We start from the raw sequence: 25,166 nt of genomic DNA on the forward strand, positions 1-25,166 counted from the left end.
AGCATTTTGGCCGTTGTGCAGGGCAAACAAATAAGAAAATCAATTTTTCACTAAATCAGGAGTATCTCCATCATGACCAAACAGTTCCTAATTGTTGAGGAAATATGAGTTTTGCTTCAGAAGACAATTTATCTTCTGAAACATGATTGTCAATAGCCTCGAACATCAACAGGAGGAAATATCATCAATAGGGCTTAATGGGTTATCATGTGCATTAGTTGTACCAGCATGGCTTAATTAGTATCAGAGGCATCAGATGGGTAGCCATCATAAGGATCCCATGGGGGGTCATCATTACATTCATGCTCATGGTAAATAGCATACTGATTATAGAATCCACAATATAGAAGTGGTTCATACTTTGGGTTTTCACCTATAAGATATTTTTTGGGATCTGTATGTTCAAGTCTTCTTAGATTGTGGATAGTAGTATCATAAGGCCGAAGACCAAAAACAGAAATCCTATCCATGCTTCCTATGAAATGGTAATCTTTCCATAGGTCTTGGATGACTTCAAGGATTTGATTATTGAAATAACTTCAAGGATTTGATTATTGAAATAACTTCTCCAACATTCAGCAAGAGCATAAAGGTCCCTGAAGGATAGGCAGGAATCTCCTTCATACCATTGTCCTTGATGGGTGTACCCATTAATAAGAACGAGATGTTTGGAAGGCTAAACATTCATCCAATTATCTCTTTCCGATTTTGGTAAGGTGCTCCAACATCTGATGGAAACAAAAGGACTATTGACTTGTAAAACAACTTTTTGGATAATATGAGGGAACTAGCTAATCTGGTCATGACTTGTTAGCTTGATGAACCTAGTAAAGCCATATTCAAACATCTGGGACAGCCAATCAAGGTCCCTGTCATTATCATCTGTTCCATCTTCATAATTGACCAAGAGACCTGGAAACCGATGCTTCTTTTCATACATTCTAAGACTGCTCCCAAAGTGTTCTTCCCAGTCCAGCTAGATAAAGATGTTGTCAGAATCATCTAAATCATCAGGATCATGAATAGTGATTGTAAAAAATTTCTTGAAATATTTGAACCATAGGTCAAAAGACCTGAACATAGCCTTGCTTTCTAAAATACTAAATCGTATTTCAGTTGGCAAGCTGGCAATAACACTTCTTAACAAATATTGGGTCTTAAGACTCAATCTTGCATAATCGGTGCCCATAATAGTCTTTTTATCCATTGAATGGATTTCCTCTTTGCCAAAGAGTTGACTAGTGTAGGGGTCATTTGTAATATTTGGGTGGTTAATATGATGACTTCTAAAAGCCTCATTTTTTGAAACAAGGATAGCATGGTGGCTTGTATAAGCCTCATTTTGTGTAGTAAGGTTAATAAGGTGGATTTCAAATGCTTGAAGGGTTTTTTGGAAAAGAGTACGGTGGTTTATAGCAAAAGCAGCTTGGAGATTATCAAGGATAAATTTGATAGAATTTGGTAGTTCTATATAGGTTCCATTATGGAATTGTAAACTCCTAGACAAAACTTCCTGCAAAGCAATTACCATGTCACCACTGGAATATGGCACCTCTATCAGGACAAATTCTTGAAGGGATGTTGATCCGCTAGGTTTTATCCCAGAAGATGCGCCTTCATGCATTACAAAAGGTTGTCCCACTGGGAGCCTTTTGTCTTGAGAATAGCCATGTGCAGGTGCTTCTCCCTTGTTCCTCCTCTCTGTCGAGGAAGTCATATTAATCCACTTACTAGTGGTATAGTATTATTATTCCACTTATTAGTGGTACTTATCCACGAGACATGCTCCGATTCCTGCAAAGAAACATTGAGAATGTTAGGATAGTCGGTAGTGGTTAACATTTTGGTACTATGAACATTACCTTTAAAAACATCTATGAGATATTGGCAAGAACCCATCCTTGGTTCTTGAATAAGCACATTAGTAAGAAAATTTTGAACATAATACAGATTAGTAATGTGTCTTCTCTTATGCCAAAAAGTATTAAAAACATTATGCCAAAAAGCATTTGGAATATTAGAGTAAACATCATCAATCAGAATTTTCTGAAAATTATCAATTTTTTATTGTAATAATCTATCAGAAAGCTGTTCAGCAATTTTCTTGTATCTAACTTCTTGCTTAAGGAAGTTTAGATGTTTGGTTTTAGCATGAATCAGATTTAAAGCATCATCAGTATCAATTTCAAACTTTGAAGCAAATTTGAATTTTACTTTCTATCAAAAAGGATCAGTAGTAATTCCATCATGCTCAACAAGAAAAGGATATAAAGCATTTATAAATGGCAAACCAAGAATCACTTTATCAGTCATATTTTTAACAAGAACAGAAGGAATCTTGAAGCAGACATTACCATGGCAAACATGAGCATTATTCAATTCATATTTAATCTTCATTTGAGTACCATTGGCAGAAACCAATCTTTCAGTTGATTTTTCAAAATATTTTGAAGGGATTAATCCTTCTTGGATACAGTTCATATCAACACCAGAATCAATCATAGTAATAACATTGAAATGATAATCATGGGAAACAATAATTTTAACCTTTGTAAACCATTTTGGAGGAAGCATTTTGTTAACAAGATTAAGTTGAGAATCATTGAAAACATTAGCAATACCTTTATTAGAAAGAAGAGCATGTTGACTAGATTCATCTCCATCCTTGTGCTCATCTTGTTCATTATCAGATTGATGTTTATCAAGGTTTTTATCAATTTTCAACAATAACAATTCTTGTTTAAGATTATTGTTATCACTTTTAATTTTTTTAAATTCATTTTTTAATTCAATTATTTCTTGTTTAACAACAGTGATTTCATGTTGAAGATCATTAATAGTTAAATCTTTGGATTTCTTTTTATTAAATCTTTCTAAAGTTTCTTCAAAACTTATTGTTGATTTTAGCTTTTTAACATTTTCATCTTTTATTAAATTTTTCTTAAGTTTATCAAGATATTCTTTTTGCAATTAAGGGTTTTCAATCTGACTTATCAGTTTTATTAACAAGCTTTCATTTTCTTCACTTTTGGTGAGAACATTAACAGTTTTAATAACATTACAACAGGAATCTCTACAACCAATTTTTATATTAGGTGAATTGGAAGAGTCATCAGCAGATTGATAGAAAGAATCAAATGAGGAAGAAAAATCCTCTTCCACGGAATCAGACGAATTGTTTGATTCAAGGATTCAGAATAAATCTTCTTGATCTTTATCATCAATATTTAACATATTAAACTTATTTTTTAACTTACCAAGTTTTTGCTTACAGTCTTTATTGTAACTAGCCACAAACACACGCGTTGCGCGTGATAATTATTTTTATGGTGGTTTTATTATTATTTTTTTTACAATTTAAACTAATTTAATAATGAGTAATGTATTCCATAATTATATTTTTATTTATTATTGGAACAACCATAAATGTAATATAAGAACAATCCAAAACACCAAAAAAACGTAAACTAAAAAAAAATAATAAAACTTAACAATGATTAATTGAAACAATATTAGGTTAAAATTTTGTTTTTGATAATCTATTAAGGTTATTTTCTTTGTAGAAATTATAATTTCGGCCACCCAAAACATATTATCAAATAAAAAATTATTGGCAAAATCTAAGAATTAAATTTCTATACATGCATTGTTATAAAATAATAAAAATTAAAATAAAATTGTAAAAGTTAAAATTTATCACCTATCTGATTATTTTCGTTTGGCTAACCTTTACTTTTATTTAAATGAATGGCATTATAGAGTACTTCTAATATAGCTATTAAGAGTACTTTGTCCACCACAAAGGATTAGAAAATAAACAAAAATTAGTAAAGTCTCATAGTTTAACATCTAAATTGAGCACTATAAAAAATCATGATATGTAACAAAATAAATACCAAATTATCCAAATCATGCTATGTAATAGAATAATATTATATTTTTATGTGCTATATTTAATTCTTTAGAACACAATAGGATAACATTTAACAATCAAAGAAAAATTAAAAAAAAATAATAATAATAACAACAATTTAAAAAACAAAACTAAATCGCATTAACCCAAAATAGAGTTTTAAAGAATATAAAAAATTATCAACCTAAAGTAGAGATGCAAGAAAAATAAAAAAATCCACCAAAAAATCTAGACAGAGAGGGAGAGAGAGTACCACTTTTTTGTGAAGGAAAACTATGCATAGAATAGAAGAGATAGTAACAAATTTATAGTAAGAGGGTGTGAATAGGAAGAGATAAAAATAAAGGAAGATGAAGGGAAAGAGGAAGAATGTTATTAATATAGAGGGTAGTGGGGAGATGAAGGGAAAGAAGAAGAATGATATTAACGTAGAGGGTAGTGGGGAGATGAAAAAGTAAGAGAGGGAGAAAGATTGAAGAAGTAGTGGGAAGATGAAATGGTAAGGGATAGAGAAATGTTGGAGAAGTGTAAATATTAAAAAAATAAATGTTAAAAACAATTACAGGAAAATTGGAATTTTTTTTTTTTTTTTTTTTTTAAGCTGAAGAGGCTTACACAAAACCCTAAAGCAAAACTGAAAAGGCTTTGGGTTAGGCTTGATAGTGGAACTAAATAAATAAGAGGTGAGCTGGATTAATTATACAAATTTATTATAGGGTGATAGTGGAAGTAAATAAATAAGTAGTGGGCTGCATTTATAGGGCTGAAAATTGTAAAAACCATTTTAAAATTTTAGGACAAATTATATTTAAAATAAATAAAAAATGACGTGGCAGCTGATATGGCGCAACGTGAGCAGCAGCATTAAACGCTACGCTTCAGCTTTTAGTAATATATAGATGTCCAGGTTTACCACAGTTAAAACATTTACCTTTACTTGATTTCTGTTTATTATATTTTTTAGAAACATTTTTCTTTTTAGCATAAAAATCATTAGGTTTAACATAGTTGGTTCTGTATTTTTTATATTTTTTATGGTTATAATTTTTGTGAATTTTACCATGTTTTTTACCCTTTTGCCTGGAAGGAGCAATAGGGGGTAGACCATATTGTTCACAGAAATTACCCATTTTATATTTAGCTTTTCTTTTATTTTTTTAATTGGTAGTTTAACAGTTTTTCATCATTGCATATATTAATACCAAGTTTTTTAATAGTGCTTAAAATATCACCATAAGTTAAGTTATCATAATCAATAGAATCATTTTTACCAATTAACTCTTGTTTTACCTTATGAGCAAAGATATGAGGCAAACCATCAATAAACTTTTCTTTCCAATAAGGCTTGTAGCAATCTTTCCGAAGCATAACTCTGGAAATGGAAACATCTTGGTACCATCTGTAATCAGACATAGTAGGACATCTCAAATTATTTAGATAATCAGAAATTCAAGATGAAATATTAGATGGAGTACCAACAAAGTGTTTAAGAACAGTATAGATTAAGGTATTGACACCATCAGGAATACCTCAACCAATACTTTCATAAAAAATAGGCAAACCTTCATCATTCTTTTTAACAGTTGTTTTAATAGATTCTCAAGAATCTTCTATGAGATATGAATCCCACCATCCACGAAGAGTGTCAGAAAAACCAGTAACAAGAAGGTCAACAATTTCAGGGTGATCAAGATTATGGTTATTCATATAAGCAATTCCAACCATAGACATATGACTCATTTTATTAATGATTTCTTGTTCAAACAAACCATCAATATTCCATTCATAAATTTTATCAGCAGAAACAGAAAATTGTGTCTAAAAAGATCTTTCTTCAAACTGCATATCAAGAGGAGTAGGTCTTGAATACCATTTTTTTTGTAAAAGACATGGGAATGGGTTTTCCAACAAATCTTTTAATTTCTGGTAAATCATCATCAAAAACCTTTTTAACAGAAACAGAAGATAGATTCCAATTTTTCCTTGAGCTGTTCATTGTTTTAATTTAGTCCTTGAATGTGTTACCCATACTTTGTACAACAATTGCAGACATTTTGGTTGTGAGTAAGGGTGACATTGACATTGTGGCGTTTTTAAAACTTCAAGAACTTAATTGAAACAATTGATGCTTGTGGGTTCAAAGCCTAATGGTTGCATCTGATTGTGTAAAGACTAAATTATGGTTTATGTGGTACTGCATGTTGAATTTGCATGTAGCTTGGAATTATGAGTTTGTATTTGCAGGCATATCTGCTGCTGGGACAGTAAATTAGAATTATGCAAATATTCTATTGACACTTTTGCGCCTCCGTCTGGCTTGTGACCACCCATTTCTTGCCAAAGACTCTAATTCTAACTCTGTTGGAAAATTTTCTGTTGAAATGGCTAAGAGAGTACCTAGGGATATGCTGATTAATTTATTGGATTGCTTGGAAACATCCTTCGCCATCTGTCGTTATGCAATGTAAGTTTTCTTAAAATGGGATACTTCGTTTTTTTCCTCAGTTTCCTACAATTTTGGAATGCAGCTCGTAAGAGCTTGTTGATGTAACTCTTTGTACGGGAAACAGTCTAAATGTTGTCATTATTGATATGGTTTGTACAAGTTTACTTCCAAGAGCATATAAATAATTAGATATATGAGGGTGCTCTAAATTTGTATTGACTAAAATACACTTTTTGCCCTTAAAGTTGGGGTGGTTTTCATTTTGGCCCTTTTGATTTGGTTTTCTGTTTGGCTCTTGACATTTATTTTGACCCTTCTTCTTAGCATTTCATGTAAATGAAAAATTTGAAACGTAAAGGGCCAAAACAGAGAACTGGATGAATAATGAAGGCCAAAATGAAAATGAATCAAACATGATGGATGGAAATTTTGAAATTTGAAGGACCAATATGAAAACAACCCAAACCACCAAAATTTGTACTTTTGCAATTACTCTTTTGTTTTCATATCAGGATGTTTTTAGCAACTAAACTAAGTAAGAGCTAGTTGGATAAATGTTTATCACATCATGTCATGGGAAGCACTTCAAGTAATGGGCTTTATGTAGGAGCAACAAGGAGGATGTAATTAGTTATCGATAATTCTGAGATTTAGAAATTTTAGTTTTCTATTTTTAGTCAATAAAAGGTATTTTAGCAACTTGGTAAAATTTAGAAAAGAACAAATTTGTGGGATTTTACGCTTTGTTAGTAAGGGTTGGGCTTGTTTAATCACTGGGCTTGATTAGAGCCCTAGATAACTTGGTGACTGATTATGGCTGATAATTATAAAAAGTTTATAATAGGTATTAAGTCTCTAATGTTGGTTTTTTTGAAATGAAACTTGCTGATTTTCTTGATTATAGTTTCTAACCAAAGCCCTGTAGACTATGATTTTCTTCTCTCTTGCTTGCATATGTAGAGTAAACTTGATAGTGATGCTATGAAGACATCTTTATGTACCTTTACGTGTTTATCTACCTTTGTGCATGTCTATATTATATGCTTGGTCTATTTTTTTTGTGTTTCATTTAATTAACTGTTTCTATTCACGGATTACTTTATTTGGTCATCTTTGTTGTTCATATTTTATCTCTTAGAAAATCAACAATATCTAACTACAGAAAAGAATAATGTGCTGGCACATGACATATTTATCTGATTCCTCTAGTATATGATCTTTTACAGGATCCACCCAAGGACCCTTTTGTTACCATGTACGGCCATGTTTTTTGCTATCAGTGTGCATCAGAATATTTGACGGGTGATGATAATAAGTTTCCTTCACATGCATGTAAAGAACAACCTGGTTTTGATGTTGTTTTTTCCAAAGCTACTTTGAGTAGTTGTCTTTCTGCAGATGTTGATGGTAGTTCCATGAATTCTCAGTTGACAGAGAATTCAATGATTCTGCAAAATGAGTACAGTTCATCTAAAATCAGAGCTGTTCTTGAGATTCTGGAGACAAATTGTAAAATGCATAGTTCCATGGAATGCAATGGAAGTTCTTTGTCTTCCGAAAAGGAATATGCAGAGAATTGCACAAGTTTTAGTGCTACAAAGCACACAATAGTTTATTCAGAGATACCAGTTGAAGGGCCAATATTTTGGAATGAGGTTTGCTGCCTACCCTTTGGAACTGTGAAAACTATTTTGGAATGACTTGTGTTTGTTTCCATTATTTGAATGACTAAAATATGTTGCAGGTAACTGTCATGCTGATGTCTTTAAACCTTGGGTTAAACTTGGTTGCTGCATGCCATGTTATTCTTTTGGATCTTTGGTGGAATCCAACCAGTCAACCACTGAAGACCAGGCGGTTGATTGAGCACATAGGATTGGGCAGACTCGTCCAATTACTGTAACACGAATCTATCAATGACACAGTGGAAGACAGGATATTAACACTCCAGGTAATTTTTTTTTCTTCACATTATACTATTTTTCTTCCTTCCCCCAAGTATTGAGGTCAGAGGCGAAGTTTGTAGGTATTAGAAGGTTAAACATTAGCTGCAATACAAGCATTGCATGGAGATGAAATGATTATCCTCTTATGTTGTGTTTGTATCTGACCATTTTTGCTGGAAGAGAAGTGAAAAATGGTTGCATCTGCTTTTGGTGAAGACCAAGGTGGCAGAACTGCAACTCACTTGACAGTGGAAGATCTTAAATATCTTTTTATGGTCTAAACATCATGTTCCAGTTCACTTGTTCTTTCAGATTTTGGTAATTTTTCTCTCTAGATATTGTCTAGAAAAAGAAAAAGAAAAAATCAAGTGGGTCAATTTTGAATTTAAGTGAATGTGACAGCAGGATTATATGTGGCCGCACTTATAGTGCCTGCTGACCCTTTTGCTCAACTGGCCTATTGAGTTAGTGCATCTCGAGGTAACTTATATTGGAGTTTTGAGGCCCATGAGAGGCATTTTTTGTTCTCATCAATGGCAAACGTAGAGAGCCAACGCCATATGTAAATATTCTAATTACTTTATTTGCACGTCAAAGATCTAGAATTTGTACTTGACCTTTTCTGTTTATTAATGTTAATAGTATATTATCTTCTTGACGTTGTAATTTATGCAGCAAATTCATGGTACTCACAGCATTGCATGGCTATAGTTTCTTTTTTAATAAAAGTGTAATGTAATTACCCCTCAGGCTAAAGTTCAGATCAAACCCTAGTGTATTCTTTGTCTCTTGGCCGAGTATGTAATAGTTTCAATACTTTGTATATCATATTTTTCTCTTTAGAGTGTGTGGTAATTTCACATGGCCGAGTATGTAACAGTTTCAATACTTTGTATATCAGATTAAATAAGATTTAAAAAAAAAAAAATTAATTCATTTGTAGGAAAGAGTTAGAATTTTGTTTTACTCCTAGATATATGCTCGTGGGCCTTTTTGTCCACAACCAAGCCAGACATCAAGGGGCTGTTTGGATTTTCAGTTTTCATCACCCATAACTCTGTTTCCATCACCTATAACTCAAAATATGTGGGTTCCATAGCTGAGAAGCGTGTTTGGCATTGTTTCTAGTTTTTGTTTCCATCACTCAATTCTCTAATTTTTGAGTGATGAGTTATGGAAACTGAAAACACATTTTAGGTGTTTTCAAGTTATGGAAACTGAAAACACATTCTAGGTGTTTTCAAGTTATGGAAATAGAGTTATGATGGCATTTTCGTAATGAAACCCACATACATGGGACCCATTGTCAGTGCAAAGTCACACCAGGCGTTGCTTTTGACATCAAGACCAACGACTCTCCTTACCAATATCACTATACACTCGATCTTCTACCAAAGAAAGTCCTCACATGAATTGAAGCTAAAATCTACCTGCCCTCACCTTCATGCAGATCACCATACTCCATCTTCACGCACGCAGTGTCCGATCCGAGCTCAGCCAACTTGCGTCACCGTGTCACAGTCACGCAGTGCTTCACGCACCAACCAAACCGATCTCCCCGACCTCTTTCTCAGCTTTTTTCAAAGAAATCCGAAGGTATTCTTTACATTTGAGTTGTTTATATACATGATTTGTTGGTAATAGCAAGGTATTTTGCATCTTTTACATTGAATCAAGGATTGGTGATGAAGTTTGCTTCTCTGTTTTTTTTTTCTTTGTTTGATGTTTGGGTTTTCGCATCTAATTTAACTGTATCAACCCGTGGTGATGAATTTTGCTTCTCTGTTTTTTTTTTCTTTGTTTGATGTTTGGGTTTTTGCATCTGATTTGATCTATTGAAACCCGTGGTGATGGGTTTTCAACTTGTGGTGAACCTGTTTGCTTCTCTATTTTTTTTTTTCTTTGTTTGATGTTGGGTTTTTGCATCTAATTTGTTCCATTTTGGTGCTCGTGGTGATGGGTTTTCAACCCGTGGTGATGAAGTTTACATCTTTTACATTTGGGTTTTCAGATCCATGTTAATCTCCAAAATCAAGTGACCAAGGTATCAAATAGAACAATACCCACAAGCAACCACATTTCCTTGGTTTATTTATCCCTACCCAAGAGCATTATTGTCTTTTTCAAAACTTTTGTTAAACTTATTTAAGTTCTATAAGAAAGAACTTCTCATATTTGCATTGAAGTAGTCCAAGGTAAAAGGACCAAATGCTACAAAAAGAATAAAAGAATCTGGCTTGGGAAGCTACACACTGACCTTACATGAGAGACCTTACACTAACCTTACATGAGAGACTTACAAGAGATTTTACAAGCTAAGTTGATTATAATTTGGAGGCAATCAAGCTGTAATAGTTAAGTTAAGCAAATATGCATTGATAATTGTTTGATCCATTATGTAATAATTTGGAGTAGATTTTTCCAATCAAATTTAGTGGAAAATTATGTCCATTATTATTTCAGTTTCAAATTATCTGTCTTTTTCATGGTAAGTCATCTTTTTTTTAAAAAAAATGTTGTAGGCTTGTAGCAACAATTTAGAGCATTCAAATAACTCTCTTTTTCATTCTTATTCATATTAATATTCCTTCAAATTTTTTGAAATCTAAGTTGATTGATACAGTGGTATTTTACTTGTGCAATAAATGAAACCTGCCTGATCATTTAAAGGGACCAATACGGACCTTACATTTATATATGGTAAGGAAATGATTGAGAAGTGCATTTATCTGCTAGGAGGCTTTGTTCTTCAAAGATATATTCAGGGGGTTATAACTTACAACTTACATGTTTCATGACATTTTTCTTTTCATATTTTCTGCCCAGAAAAAAAAAATAGTTCGTATTATATTATCTTAATTCAAAGTTTCAAGCTCAAATCCTTCATTTTATTTTAGTCTTTACTGTAAACTTGGGAAAAAATTAACACAGGTATATATTTAATCATAAATTTAGTGAATTTGTGACTTTGTAGCCCCCAAAACAAAGCTTGAGTGTATGACTTATATATCACAAAGTTGAATATTTGTGTCTTCTCTACTCTGTTTTGCTGAATATTTGTGTTTTCTCGATCTGCTTATATCTTTAAACTTTTTCTTTCTTATATTCGTTCGCATTTAAAAAAAAAAAAAACTCAAGCCTACAAGCTACAGTTGTGCCTAATGCTTCTTTATTGAATTAGTTACCATATCCAAGACCAACTATGACAACTATTATAATGGATCAAACGATGGAAACAAAGTTGAGACTGATCCTCACTTTTCTTTTCCCACCATTCCATAAACTTAACCTGTGCAGGGTGCAGCCATGGTTTGATTTTCTACAATTATATTTGCTGATTGGGTTCTTGGTCTTATTTACATAATGGATTGCTTCTAGACGTAGACATTCTAAACTGTAATGTTTTTAAGTAGTATTCTTTATTGGGTCCACAATACTGGAATACTACTGTTTTAATACTGTTTATAAATTTCATAAGAATGATTCAGTACATGTCATTACAGTAATATATACATATTAATATGGATCCTATGCTCAATATTTGTTCCTCTAAAAATACCGGGATTTCTTTATTGTACTTGTGATATGATTGTGTATGAGATGTGTGTGTTGTTCTTTAAGATGGCTGCGGACTTGAGAACGTGGGATGACAACTGTGTGGATGAGTTGTGTAACCTTGTATTTTCTCACTATTTGCTTGGGACTATGGTTCGTTATTCTGCCAATGACCAAGTGTGGGAGCACATCACGGGCACTCTTAATGCCCGCACTGGGAAGGCCTTTACGAAAGAGGGGGGGGTGTTTAGGAAGTTCAAGGCTATTCGACAAAGGTATCGCAGAGCCATGGGGGTCCCTAGGTATGGTCATTGGGGCTACGTTCCCCCTTGGGCCTCTCCTGACCGATTGTCTGATGACCCGCCTCAATAAGAGATGGATGCGTAGTCAAAGCAATTTAGTGCATGTCCCTTTTGATATACTGCTGACATATTTTGTTCCTATTATGTTCAGCAGCATACTTTCTTATGGATTACCATGTACTTAACCATGCACTAACCCAGTTGTATTTGTGACCACTTATTAATTTTACTAACTCATTGCTTCGATCTTCCATTTTTTGTATATCTACTCACATTGTATATGTGGTAAACCTCGATGAAGGATTTATATATTACCAATGTTTCTTATATATTACAACTGTTTCTTATATATTATCACTGTTTCTTACATTCTGTGCATGCTTTTTCTTATCCGTGTTGATTTAACTGTGGAATATTTTTCATTTTTTGGACCCCATAAACCTACATGGCACATGAATCCTATAGTCCTATTAATCAATTCTTAAAATTATTATCTGTCATGAGCTTACCACGTGAGATATTTCAAATAAATGGCACATGAATCACAAGAGGCGGATGACAAAATGTGGCCTCCCCATGTAGAACATATTTTCATTGAGATCATGTTGGAGGAACAACTTAAGGGTAACATGGAGAACGGTATGTTCAAGGGTCCTATGTGGTCATCAATTACAATCGAACTTAACCAAAGGACCGGGAAAAACTTTCCCTCTAAGAAAGTTGTTCAGAAGCACAATAGGCTCCGACTCAAACAACGCAAGTGGAGTCAGTTGCTAAGACACACAAGGTTGGGGTGGGACGAGCAAACCCAAACAGTGACTGGTCTTGACGAGGTGTGGGTGAATGTGATTGCGGTAAGTTTACTGTTGTTTATTATTTATATGACTTATTGCAATTATTTATTTATGCAAGTTGCCTCCAAATTGGTAATATATGAATTGCTGCATTTTTTTTTTTAATTTTTTTTTATTGTATATCAGTTATTGCCTTTATTTATTTATGCAATTTGCCTCCAAATTGGTAATATATGAATTGCTGCATTTTTATTTTTTTATTTTTTTATGTATATCAGTTATTGCCCTTATTTATTTATGCAAGTTGCCTCCAAGTTGGTAATATATGAATTGCTGCGTTTAGTGTGCTAATATTTCCAATGACATTGCAGGGCAATCGTCAGGCAGCTAACTTAAGGAAACAGGGATGCCCAGACTATGACAAGCTGCAACAGTTGTTCGCCCCTAGTACTGCGACTGGGAACCTACAGATCTCCTCAAACACTCCTCCCTTAACTAGTGATGAGGAGCGTGCCCTAGAGGAAGAGCTTGCCAATGCCAATGCCAATGCCAATGCAAATGCACCCACCCATCTAGATGATGACTGTTACACCCCTAACTTTGAGAGTTTCTCGCAAACTGTGGAGGATGCTGAGGTTGAAGAGGTAACCCAACGGGCGGGAAAACGTCCTGTGCAAGATGCAAGTGGCAAGGGTAAGAAGGTCTCGAATAAAGCGGATAGGGTAAGTGACATGACTGTGGTCCTAAAGGAGTACACCGTAATGACGAAGGAGAGGTATAGGTGTAAACTCGGTAGGTCTAGCGGTACATTCGACCAATTCGCTCAATCCAGTGTTGGGGGTGATCCTTGTTCACTTGGCAAGGCAATTGAGCTGCTGAATAAGTATGAGGATCTGAATAACAAGGCCTATGTCAAGATCTCAAAGGCTTTGCAACAAAAGGATAATAGGGTGGTGTTTATGGGTATGCCGGAGCGTAGGAGGAAGACTTGGATAAAGGACATTCTAAACCCGAAGGAGGATTGACATATTTACATGCTTATTATTTAGTACTTAGATGTAGTTGTATTTGGCTAGTTGGGAGAACAATATTGCATTATGTCTAAGCTATTTGGTTTTTACATACTATGGATTCGGGTTGTTCTATTTACTTGTTTTTGTTTTGTATGGATAATACTTTGGTTTATGTTATTTACGAACTTAGGATGTTTGTATGGTTTGTGTTATATTATGCTATGGAATTTGGATTTTGGGTTCGTTGATGTGTTATATTATTTGTTTACTGAGGTGTAGACTGTTAAGAATAACATATTTACTTTTATATCTCTCTTTACATAATCTACTTGAATAGTGTGTTTGTGCTAATGTGTAGGTCACTTATGGCGTCTGGAAATGACTGGTCACATGTGTTCCAAGAGTATGGCTTCGATGATGCGTACTTCAACGACGTTGGTTCCAGCGATGCCTGTGAAGATAATGATGATGATTGGACCGATTCAGAGTCCAAGCGTGAAGAAGAAGCAAAGTTTAATTTAGTGAATCCTATAGTCGGGGAGATGTATGCGTACATGCAGCAGCATTATGATAAACAACCAATGCGTACAAGTACATTGACCGGTAGGGTGTATATGGATGAAATCACTGAAGGTAATCCAACTAAGTGTTATGAGATGTTCCGCATGACACCTGAGTTATTGGAACATTTAGCGGACAAGTTGGCTCAACATGGTTACTTGAGGGATGGACAAGGTGGGGTGAATGCCACTCAGGCCGTGGCCATGTTATTGTACATACTTGGACACAACACCCACTATAGATGTGTTGCAAACAGGTTTCAGCACTTAACATAAACCGTGTCCCGGCATTTTCCTTGGGTGTTGCGGGCTATCCACTCATACACGAAGCATTTAATTAAACCTGATCGGAATGTCGCGGGCCTCCCCAAACATCCTCAAGTGAATAAGTACTGGCCATGGTTTGAGGTACAAAAATTTCCCTTACTTAACTAACTTCGCATAACAGTAAAATACCATGATATTTGATATGTGCTTGCTAAGATTAATGAAAACTTTCATGAGTAGAGATGTGTAGGAGCAATTGATGGAACACACGTGAGTGCCCGACCTCCTGCAAATGCGACACAAGCACACTGGAGCCGCAAGAGTACTATAACAACTAATGTGCTGTGTGTGTGTAACATGGACATACAGTTCACATATGTCCTGGGTGGGAGGCAGTGCGAATGACTCAAGGGTTTTCGAAGAAGCGATCAGTGACCAAAAGCATGGATTCCCATGGCCACCAATAGGTACTATCCATTACTGTGACTTTAACTAAAGTTATTTTATCCTCCATTGTAAGTAGTATGTTTATGAACAACTTAATTGCATACTGGTTGGTTGTGTGTGTGTGTAGGGTCGTACTACTTGGTGGATTCGGGCCTACTAATTGGCACTAGTTTTCTCCCCCCTCACAAGTCAATTAGGTACCATGCTCAAGAATTCTGCTTAAGCGGTAGATGGCCAACATCGAAGAAAGAGTTGTACAACTATAGGCACTCGTCCTTATGGATGGTTATTGAGCTATCTTTTGGAGTGCTAAAGGCCCGTTTCCCCATTTTGAATTTAATGCCAAACTTCAAGCAAACTAGGCAGCGTTACGTCATTGTTGTGTGCTGTGCTCTACACAATTTCATACGCATGAACAATCGAAGTGATGAATTGTTTAGAACAATAGGGGAGAGTGTTGGCTAAGGTAGTGCGACCAATAGCGAAGGCAATGGCGATACTGGAACATCAACAAGCTCAGCGACCCAAAGGCATATGCTAGAAATGTCAGATGCATCGAAGAGAGCGATGGGCCAATTTAGGGACAATATCACTAACGCAATGTGGGATGATTATGTTGCCCATGGCAATGTGAGATGATTATATGTTGCCCATGGCAATTGACCATTTACTTCGCTGCAATTTAGATGCTATAGCTTTGCAGCATAATTGTTTTGGAACTACTTTATGTCAAGGAAATATTATTCACGTAGGCGGATGTAGAACTTAGTTAAACTTGTAATGTTACTGCACTATTTTGGAATGACATGACAATATGTTCTTGGCATAATTATGTAATGTAATTCGAATGTATCAATTATTATAAGAAATATTTTTGAACCATGGTATACCCACAACATGTGTTCACTGCTATTGTCATTACTATAAGAAATATTTTTGGACCATCAAACATCAAAAAATATTGCCACTACTATAAGGAAATTTCACATTACTTAACTGCATGTTATGAAATGCATAAAGTAGTTCACCATAAAAAAAATAAATAAATAAAAAGAGAAAAAGAAATGCATAACACACGTGATATGTAATGTACATAACACACTTCAACCCGTGTGTTATATCACCCTGTAAAATATATAGGAACTCAAAACAAGGCATGTAATCATTAATGTACATAACACATGTGACCGTAAATGGGTCATGACAGACACAGTTGCGTATGGCCATGGCCCCCCAAAACAGTAGAGAATACAAAATAAACCCCAACTATAGTCCAAGATAAAAGTAAAGCTAGTCTATACTTGTAGACCTTGTCTTCAGCAATCCGGAGTGCGAGCTTAGTTTTTTCAGCCTTGTGCCTTACTATCCTTTCCCGCTCCTGTGCTTCTACTTCCATTGCATGAGCCTCATCCCTTTCATTTCTTGCAGCCGCTGCCTCGGCCTTATATCTCGTAAACCTTTCATGGACAAGTGGTGTTGTTGCACGGCCATGTGGGCATGTGTTCTTGTCCAACCATTTGAAGAACTTACATACCTGATCAGAGTCTTGCATACAACATTGAAGGCATATATATGATGGTCAGCAAAGATAGTATGAAATTAACTAGGCAAATATGTAACAACACTAAAATCATGTAATACTAATCGGCGACCAATGCTGACATCCGTTGAACCTCCGTCCAAAATAATGGATAGATAGGGAGGTCCTTTCCACACATCGATCCATATCACACATATACCCACTATTAGTGGAAACCCCAAAACTGGAAACCCCAGAACACAAAAATAGAATTTTAGACCATAAAGATGTGCTGGATGGATATTCTTTAAGATAATGCAAGAAAGACTTAGGAAACAGCATTCCCACGTCCCAATCAAAACGTAAATCTTTGTTGAATCATTCTCTCTCACAAGCTTAGTCCCATTACTAGCAACAAACCATATCAAAGCAATGGAATATTCAATCAAGTAAATAAATCCTGGCTTTTTGCTAACGAAATAGAACAGACACTAAAATGTAAGAAGGCAAAAGATATCTAATTTGAAATGGAAATGTGTAATACAATTTTTCTTTTTAGATGTCTTAATGCAGACTCTGATTACATGGTTGGATGATGGAGGCCCACTATTAGTACATTGAACCTAATTGATAGTATTTGTTAGAACTTATTTAATTTAGGGATTTACTTTAATTTTCTTTTAATAAACTATCTCTACCCTGATGAGATTCTAATAGTTCAGTGGAAGAAAGAAAGGAAGGAATTAAGACTTGGAGCAAGGAATAAGAAGAAGAGAAAGAACAGGGAAGCAGACAATGTAATTCTTATCTGAATATCCTTTACAGTAACCTCCCTTTCCCTATAAGCACTACACCCCTTAACCAACTAACTAACTACTTGACACCCTGGCCCAACCAACTAATAGCCCATAATAGCAGTATAGCTCAACTGTACCAACCACTGCACACACCCACGCACCCTTATGCAGGCACACATGCACCCCCTTGCAGGTACACATGCACCACCTTGCACACACACACCCCCCCCTGCACACCCTTACACAACTACAACTATCACAATTACTTATAAATGTCCACAATAGCATACCACTGTCATAGTACAATAGCTATCATACCCCCAAAAGTTTAGCTTCACCAGAACTTATTCATTCATGCATATAACTCCATATATAGGCTTTGTGGTAATTTAAAGTAACTCGTGGCGTATTGGCAAAGCAGGTTTAGAGACTTATGCAAAACAACTGCTCTATTTCTATTGGGGTGTTCAAGGAAAAGTATTGTTCCTATTGTTCTTTCATGGAAGCACAATCTCACCAAACAGGATTATACGCGTGGAAAAATATTTTAAAGGGAATATCTCTTATCTACTTAGGTATGTGATGGAGATTGGAAGTGGAGAAAGTTTGAGCAGATGGTGAGACAAGTGGCTACCAATACCTATGATGTATAGAGTGTTAGTGGAATAAAAAAAGAGTGAAATTGATTGACATGGAAACTAAAAGCTATGGAAATAGAGATTGACAGATGAGGTTTTTATTCTGGTGTTATAGTCACAGAGTAGTGCAATCTAGATAAGGTATAAATACTTTAATGGTTTTATGATTAAGTATACAGCTTAAGAGCATTGCTAGCAACTATCTTTTGATATTCATGCTAGAACAAAGTTTGTAGAAGGGGTTAACTTTGGAATAATTGTAATTAAAATTTTTATTCAATCCTAATCAATTAATGCTTCATGTAAACATTTCCAAAACCTTGTGTGCAGTCATGTGTAAACCACATATTTCAGTTCAAATGCTATTCAAAATGCATAGATGACCCACAAAATTTGAAATTTTGCATCAAGTCATATAAAATTAAAACAAATCAGTAATTCTCTAAGCGAAACCATATCAATTAGATATGATTCTCAAGGCAACATTTTGAGCTGGTATGTGTATAAACTTACCCACAGGAGTGAAGCAATAGTCAAGATGTGTAACACTAGCTGACAGGGATGCAGAGATAGCTTACTGTATATTCAAGGTAACATTAACGCTTTTAATTAAGTTTTTTATTAAGGGCACCATCCCCTGATATCACATATACAATCCACCAAGGACGGAGCTAGAAATTTTGGTTTGGGGGGGCCGAGGTTAAACTATCTCGTAGTGAGTCACAATTCAAGAAAAACTCAAAATGCTACATATATGTTTTTGTGCATTGGTTTAATCAATGTAATTCTTATTAGCACTTAAAAAAAAACTAAATGACCAATTAAGTATCTTAAGTTCATTTTCCCCTCTAAATTTCTCTTAGTCCTTTTAACAACGATCAGTTCAACCATTCAAGAAATTAAATATAAATATAATAACTACATCTACAAGAAAATATAAAATTTTTAGAATTAAAAATAACAAAATCCTTATAAGCCAATATGAAGTTATATATAAAAATACAAGATGACTTTCACATTTGGTTGTTTGAGTAGAATAGAAGCCAAAAAAAATGAAATTTTGAATAAAGCTTATCAATTGGTTTAATAAATAAAAAAAGGAGAAGAATACTCTAGTACTTCTCAATATCTTAAAGTCATTTTTGCTAATTTCAAATAAGCTCAGCACTATTTTTTAAGAAAAAATTATAAATTTTATGCAAATAAAAGAAAGAATACAAAGCCAAAAGAATGGCCACAGCAAAAAAGAGCCAAAAAAAATAAAAAACAGAGCAGGAAAAACAGCAACAGGTATACTCAGTAACAGAGAGCAACATTTACTAGCAAGTAGCAACAGATGCGGACAACAATATTAGCTTACAACATAGAGCAATATAATAACAATAAAGAGCAATATCAGCTTACACTAGATCAATATATATATATATATATATATATATATATATTACAGCTTGGGAATTGAAAAAGTAAAACTTCTAATCAGCCAATGGTCTAACTATTCACAAGGATCACTTGCATAAGAAGCCAACCAAAATGATCAGATATCATGCCATTAGCTATAATCAAGATGCCTCATAAGTGCTTTAAAGAATGCAAGTTCAAAACAAGGTTCTAAGACACAGGGGATGCTGTTGATAGAGTCTACTTTCGTGTTAAATCCTCTATAATATACTTCAAACTGTATTCTCAAGGAAATTTTAGACAAGTTTATATGGAAGAAAAAAAAAAAAAAAAAAAAAAAAAAAAAAAAAAAAGCCAACTCCAAACTTCAATACACACATAACCACCCTATACTCCAATACACACTATCACAGCACATCGAATCAAGGACCTAAAACCATTGTCTTATTCGTAAAAAGTTTTTTCATTTATAATAGAAAAGTATCAAACAGTGTTGGGGTATTTTCAGGGTAATATTACTTCAGCAATTAAAAATTCCAACAACATGTTGGGAATCCAGAAAATTTTTAATAGATTCAAAGCCTCTAAACCATCTATTTGAATTGGTTTACTTAAATCAAGAATTTCCAATAAACGATATAATATTATCCAACCAGGAACAAATAATCCGATTCAAGCAAACCAGCAACAGGTAAGCATAATAATATCATATAAACAAAAAACAAACCAAAAAAACTTCTCCTTTATTATTTTCTCACCAACCAAACAACAGGGGAAACAAAGGCAAAGCAAAGTTCAAGCTAAAATCTAACAGTTTTCTCAAAACCCAAACTCCAAAAACAAAAATCAGATAAAGAAACAAGCTGAGAGAGTACAAAAAGGGATGAGGTAACGTCGTGTTGGGTCGGAGGAGATTGTCCGTGACATATCAAGGAAATGGGTCACGTTTCTTCACACTTCGTCGGCACCGCTGGGCTTTGACAAAGGAGATCACACTACCGGTACACGTTGGAGAGATGGGTGAAGCGGCCCTTGTGACGGTGGAGATCGACATCTGAGCTTCTTCTATTTTTATGGGTTCGGGTTTGTGTTTTAGGAGAGGCACTCTGTTGAAGGGGTGAAGGGGCAATGAGAAGTGAAGGAAATGGGTAATGGGTTTCGCAGGTAGGCTAACAGAAGGGTCTGACTTGGTGATCAAGTATGGGTCCCACAAAAATGTTGAAATATTTGAGTGATGTGAAGTGAAAACAGTGTCCAAACGGATGGGGTTTAGGAAATTGGGGTATTTTAAGCAATGAGTGATGAGTGATGAAAATTGAGTGAGGAGTGATGAAAAAAAAAAAACCAAACAGCCCCTTCCTCGGTTCCTCACTTGGTTCCGTAGCTCTATTAGTTTTTTTCTCATGTGTGGATGGGTTTCTTGAGTTAGGTGTACTATAATTTCCCCTAAATGCAATACATTTTTGGGAAATGCTAACGGATGTTTTTAGGGTAATGATTAACAACCCATTTAAAAAAAAAAAATTTGTGACCAAAAAATACCTATTGCAATAAATAGGTTATCGCAACACAACTTGACCTTCTTTTGTTGCAATAAATACCTATTGCAACGAAAAATTTCATTGCCCACTGTTGCAATAAACTTTGTGGCAATAGGTTATCACTACAAAATTTTCGTTGCAATAGTATTTTGTTGCAATAAACTTGTTACGATAAAACAATTTTTATTATTATTAAAAATATTTATTGCAATGAAATATATTGTTGCTATAACTTATTGCAACAATTTTTTGTTGTAATAGATATGGTGGGGTAAGCCGGGAAACGTGTTGCAACAATTTTTTTTGTTGTAATAGGTTATTGCAACAAAGTCTTTTGTCCTTTGTTGCAATAGGTTATCGCAACAAATTTTTTTGTTGCAATAGGTTACTACCACCTTTGGAAACATATTGCAACAAACTCTTTTGCTGTGATAGGTTTCCGCAACAAATTATTTTGTTGCGATAGGGTATTGCAACAAATGGAGTGAGGACTCTATAGCACCAATATTGCAAAGCAAGCAACTAGTATTATCAATAGTCATAAACTTGCTTTATATTTCTCTTGTAGGGAGATCACCTGATGCTATACGCCAAAGAAGCATTTTTAATCTTTCAGGAAGGTTTGTTTTCCGTATGTTGCTTTGAATTTCAGAGATAATTCTGTGAGGTCTAGCATAAGCCGTTGCCTTAAGCTGATTTTATTGATAAAACACCATTGCTGCTTGATTTTTTTGACTGGACCCACCTATGCTCTTCCTCTTGGGATCTCAAGTCTTTCCACTCTGACTTGTCAGGCAACCACGGGTTTTACCTAATACGAATTGAATTCTCATTCCCCACCAACTTACCCTTACCTTCTCTCAGAATAGTTTGATAACTCAAGACTCAAACGGGTTGAGGGCCTGCTCTCACGTATTTCATCCTTGGTCTGAGACAGCATGCACCTAACATTCTTACTGCTAGGCCTGTCACTTGGATCATCTATAGTACAAAGGCAAGCAATCTTCAAAACTGACAGCATTTCTTGTTCAAACCTATTTCCCATAAGCTTGGAATCAATTGCTTGTTCTAGATTATCTGATGCCATTACATTCCAAAGCCATTTAGCTAAGCATATCTCATCCATGTCGTGGAAAAACGAATCAGTTTGCTTCTTTCCTATCACCAAAACCCCTAGCAACACATCGAAGCTATAGATATCAGATTTAGTTGTGAACTTCTGCGTTTGGAGGTATTCTAGTGCTATATAATTGATGTTTGTAGTTTGTTGTGTTTATTATATTTAAAATATATAAACGAGTGGTTAACGGCTAGCATCTTTTTATAATCTACAATTTTAATTTTATTTTATTTAAAATTTGATATTTGTGGCTGGCTTGTTAAGGTTTATTTGATGTTTATATTTGATAATAATGATTGAGTAATTGTACTAAGTTTTTTTTTTTATAATAAGTCACTACAAGAAAAAATCCCTATTGCAACAAAATTTTTTGTTGCAATAAACTCAAAATTGTTGCAATAAATACCTATTGCAATGAAAAAATTCTGTTGCCCACTATTGCAATAAACTTTGTGGCAATAGATTATCGCAACAAAATTTTCGTTGCAATAGTTTTTTGTTGCAATAAACTTGATGTGATAAAACATTTTTATTATTATTAAAAATATTTATTGCAACGAAATAGATTGTTGCTATAACTTATTGCAACAATTTTTTTGTTTTAATAAATATGGCGGGGTAAGCCGGGAAACGTATTGCAACAAATTTTTTTGTTGTAATAGGTTACGCAACAAATTCTTTTGTTACAATAGGGTACCGCAAAATTTTTTTTTTGTTGCAATGGATAATCTGATGCCATTACATTCCAAAGCCATTTAGCCAAGCATATCTCATCCATGTCGTGGAAAAACGAATCAGTTGGCTTCTTTCCTATCACTTCTGCGTTTGGAGGTATTCTGGTGCTATATAACCTACAGTCCCTGCCACATTGGAGCCTGTGATATAGATATTAGCATCAAGCATTACTTTTGCTAACCCAAAATCTGAAATTCTAGCTTCCATGTCATCGTCCAATAGTACATTTGCAGGCTTCAGATCTCTATGAGTTATACATGGGTTGTGGAGAAAGTGCATATGTTCAAGCCCAGTTACCACTCCTAATGCAATTTTGTACCGAGCAAGCCAATCCAATTCCTTAGTCCCATTAGAAGCTTCATCTAACACGTCTTGTAAAGTGTAAACTGCCATTCTTCATGAATTGATATACAAGATAATGGCAATCACCGTGACTCACATGGGCTAATAAAGGAACAAGATTCCAGTGCCTAATCTTACCCACAATATTTATCTTTGGTCGAATTTGACGCATTTTACTATTTAGATTCTTACTTTCTTCCCCGGTCAATTCTATTGCATGCATTGAAGGTTGAACTATCTTTTTGATCACAATGATTTTCCTGCTGTTTCTCGGCAATTCGGCCTTGAAAACCTCTCCGCACCCACCGCTTCCAATGACTTCCAACAAAGCTGGGCCACCTTGATGGCCAAGAAAGCTAGGTCCTCTTTATCAAAGGGCTAAATATTGTTGGGCTTGAGGTCTTCCTACCACCTGTAACAAAAACCATTGCTCCCCACCATGAATCCAAGAAAATCTCCGCCCAATACTCCAATCAATAATGTAAATATCAATGCAGGTGCATTCCTTTTTCTATTTTTATGTTTTTGAGAAGCTGGAGCACTTGGAGGTAGTGCAAATGCAATTGCAGAAGTAGCTTTGTTTCTAGCTGATTCCTCATCCACAACATGTTGTTTTGGAACATAAGGTTTTGCATGAATGAGGACGAGGAGGAGGGAAAGGCAAATGAGGAGAAAGGGGTGGGCTTTACTGAGAGAGGCCGCCATTTCAGACAAATAAGTATGTAGTTTGTGGCAAATCTATGTCTGGGACTTTGGCTAAGATCTAAATTTTGGAAGAGCTTTACTAAGAGAGGCCGCCATTGCAACAATTTTTTTTGTTGTAATAGGTTATTGCAACGAATTTTTTGTTGCAATAAGTTACCACAAAAAAGTTTGTTGCAATAAGTTTTCCGGCCTACCCGCCATATCTATTACAACAACAAAAAAAAATTGCAATAAGTTATAGCAACAATATATTTTGTTGCAATAAATATTTTTAATAATAATTAAAATGTTTCATTGCAACAAGTTTATTGCAACAAAACACTATTGCAATGAAAATTTTGTTGCGATAACCTATTGCCATAGAGTTTATTGCAACAGTGGGCAACAAAATTTTTTTGTTGCAATAGGTATTTATTGCAACAATTTGAGTTTATTGCAACAAAAAATTTAATTGCAATAGGACTTTTTTCTTGTAGTGACTATTGTTATTGTCTCTTAATGGATAGTCTAGGCTTATATATGTACGAACATATAAGTAATTTATATAGTCTTGATCTATCAACTAGCGCTAGTTACTGCATTTGCATTTCATTTAACAATTTCTTTTTAGTGGGGGAAGAAATAAAAGGAAAGAAAGACAGGCCAAAACCTTTTATATTTGCCTTAGTCCACAAGTAAAATCCAGCATAACCTCCTTGCAAAGTAAAATCTAGCATAACCTCCTTGCAAAGTAAAATCAAACTTTATTCAAATAGTGAGATTAAAAAAAAAAAGGTTTTATTCATATAAAAGTAAAATCAGGTACAATGATGAAACGATTCTTTAAAAAAACGTACAATGATGAAACACCACAGAGGTGGAAAGTACATTGGTATCCCATCCTACTTACCTTTTATGGGAACGGCTTGGGCAAAATTTGATAAATAGTACATTTTTCGGTTAAAATTCGGTGATTAGCATGCGTTTGAACTTATTTAGTTAGTTAGACTGTTTTTGGAACTCAAGTTTGTCAAACTTGAGTTCCAACCCAAAATCGAGTTTGGGAAACTCGATTTACTCTTGGATTCATCTAGCGTGGATTGAAAAAAAAAAAAAAAAAACACGTGGAACTCGAGTGTAGTAAAC

General features: G+C 34.6%; 1 protein-coding gene and 2 pseudogenes across 1 annotated transcript; 2 read left to right on the forward strand and 1 right to left on the reverse strand.

Annotated features, from left to right (window-relative positions):
• Positions 1-6,060: 6,060 nt before the first annotated feature.
• On the forward strand, positions 6,061-8,586 carry LOC115962033 (annotated as a pseudogene).
• Positions 8,587-12,692: 4,106 nt separating this feature from the next.
• On the forward strand, positions 12,693-13,981 carry LOC115962034. The gene is made up of 2 exons (XM_031080901.1): positions 12,693-13,016; positions 13,328-13,981. The coding sequence occupies exons 1-2, from the start codon at positions 12,693-12,695 to the stop codon at positions 13,979-13,981; spliced, it is 978 nt and encodes a 325-aa protein (XP_030936761.1).
• Positions 13,982-21,989: 8,008 nt separating this feature from the next.
• Positions 21,990-23,764, reverse strand: LOC115962035 (annotated as a pseudogene).
• Positions 23,765-25,166: the final 1,402 nt, after the last annotated feature.

Source organism: Quercus lobata, chromosome 9, assembly GCF_001633185.2.
Source record: "Quercus lobata isolate SW786 chromosome 9, ValleyOak3.0 Primary Assembly, whole genome shotgun sequence".
Classification (NCBI taxonomy): Eukaryota; Viridiplantae; Streptophyta; class Magnoliopsida; order Fagales; family Fagaceae; genus Quercus; species Quercus lobata.

Bases quoted from the DNA above. Each gene is read 5' to 3' on its own strand.
- LOC115962034 (XM_031080901.1), top strand. From the start codon at position 12,693: ATGGCACATGAATCACAAGAGGCGGATGACAAAATGTGGCCTCCCCAT. The intron at 13,017-13,327 runs GTAAGTTTACTG...ATGACATTGCAG, and splicing joins TGTGGGTGAATGTGATTGCG to GGCAATCGTCAGGCAGCTAA.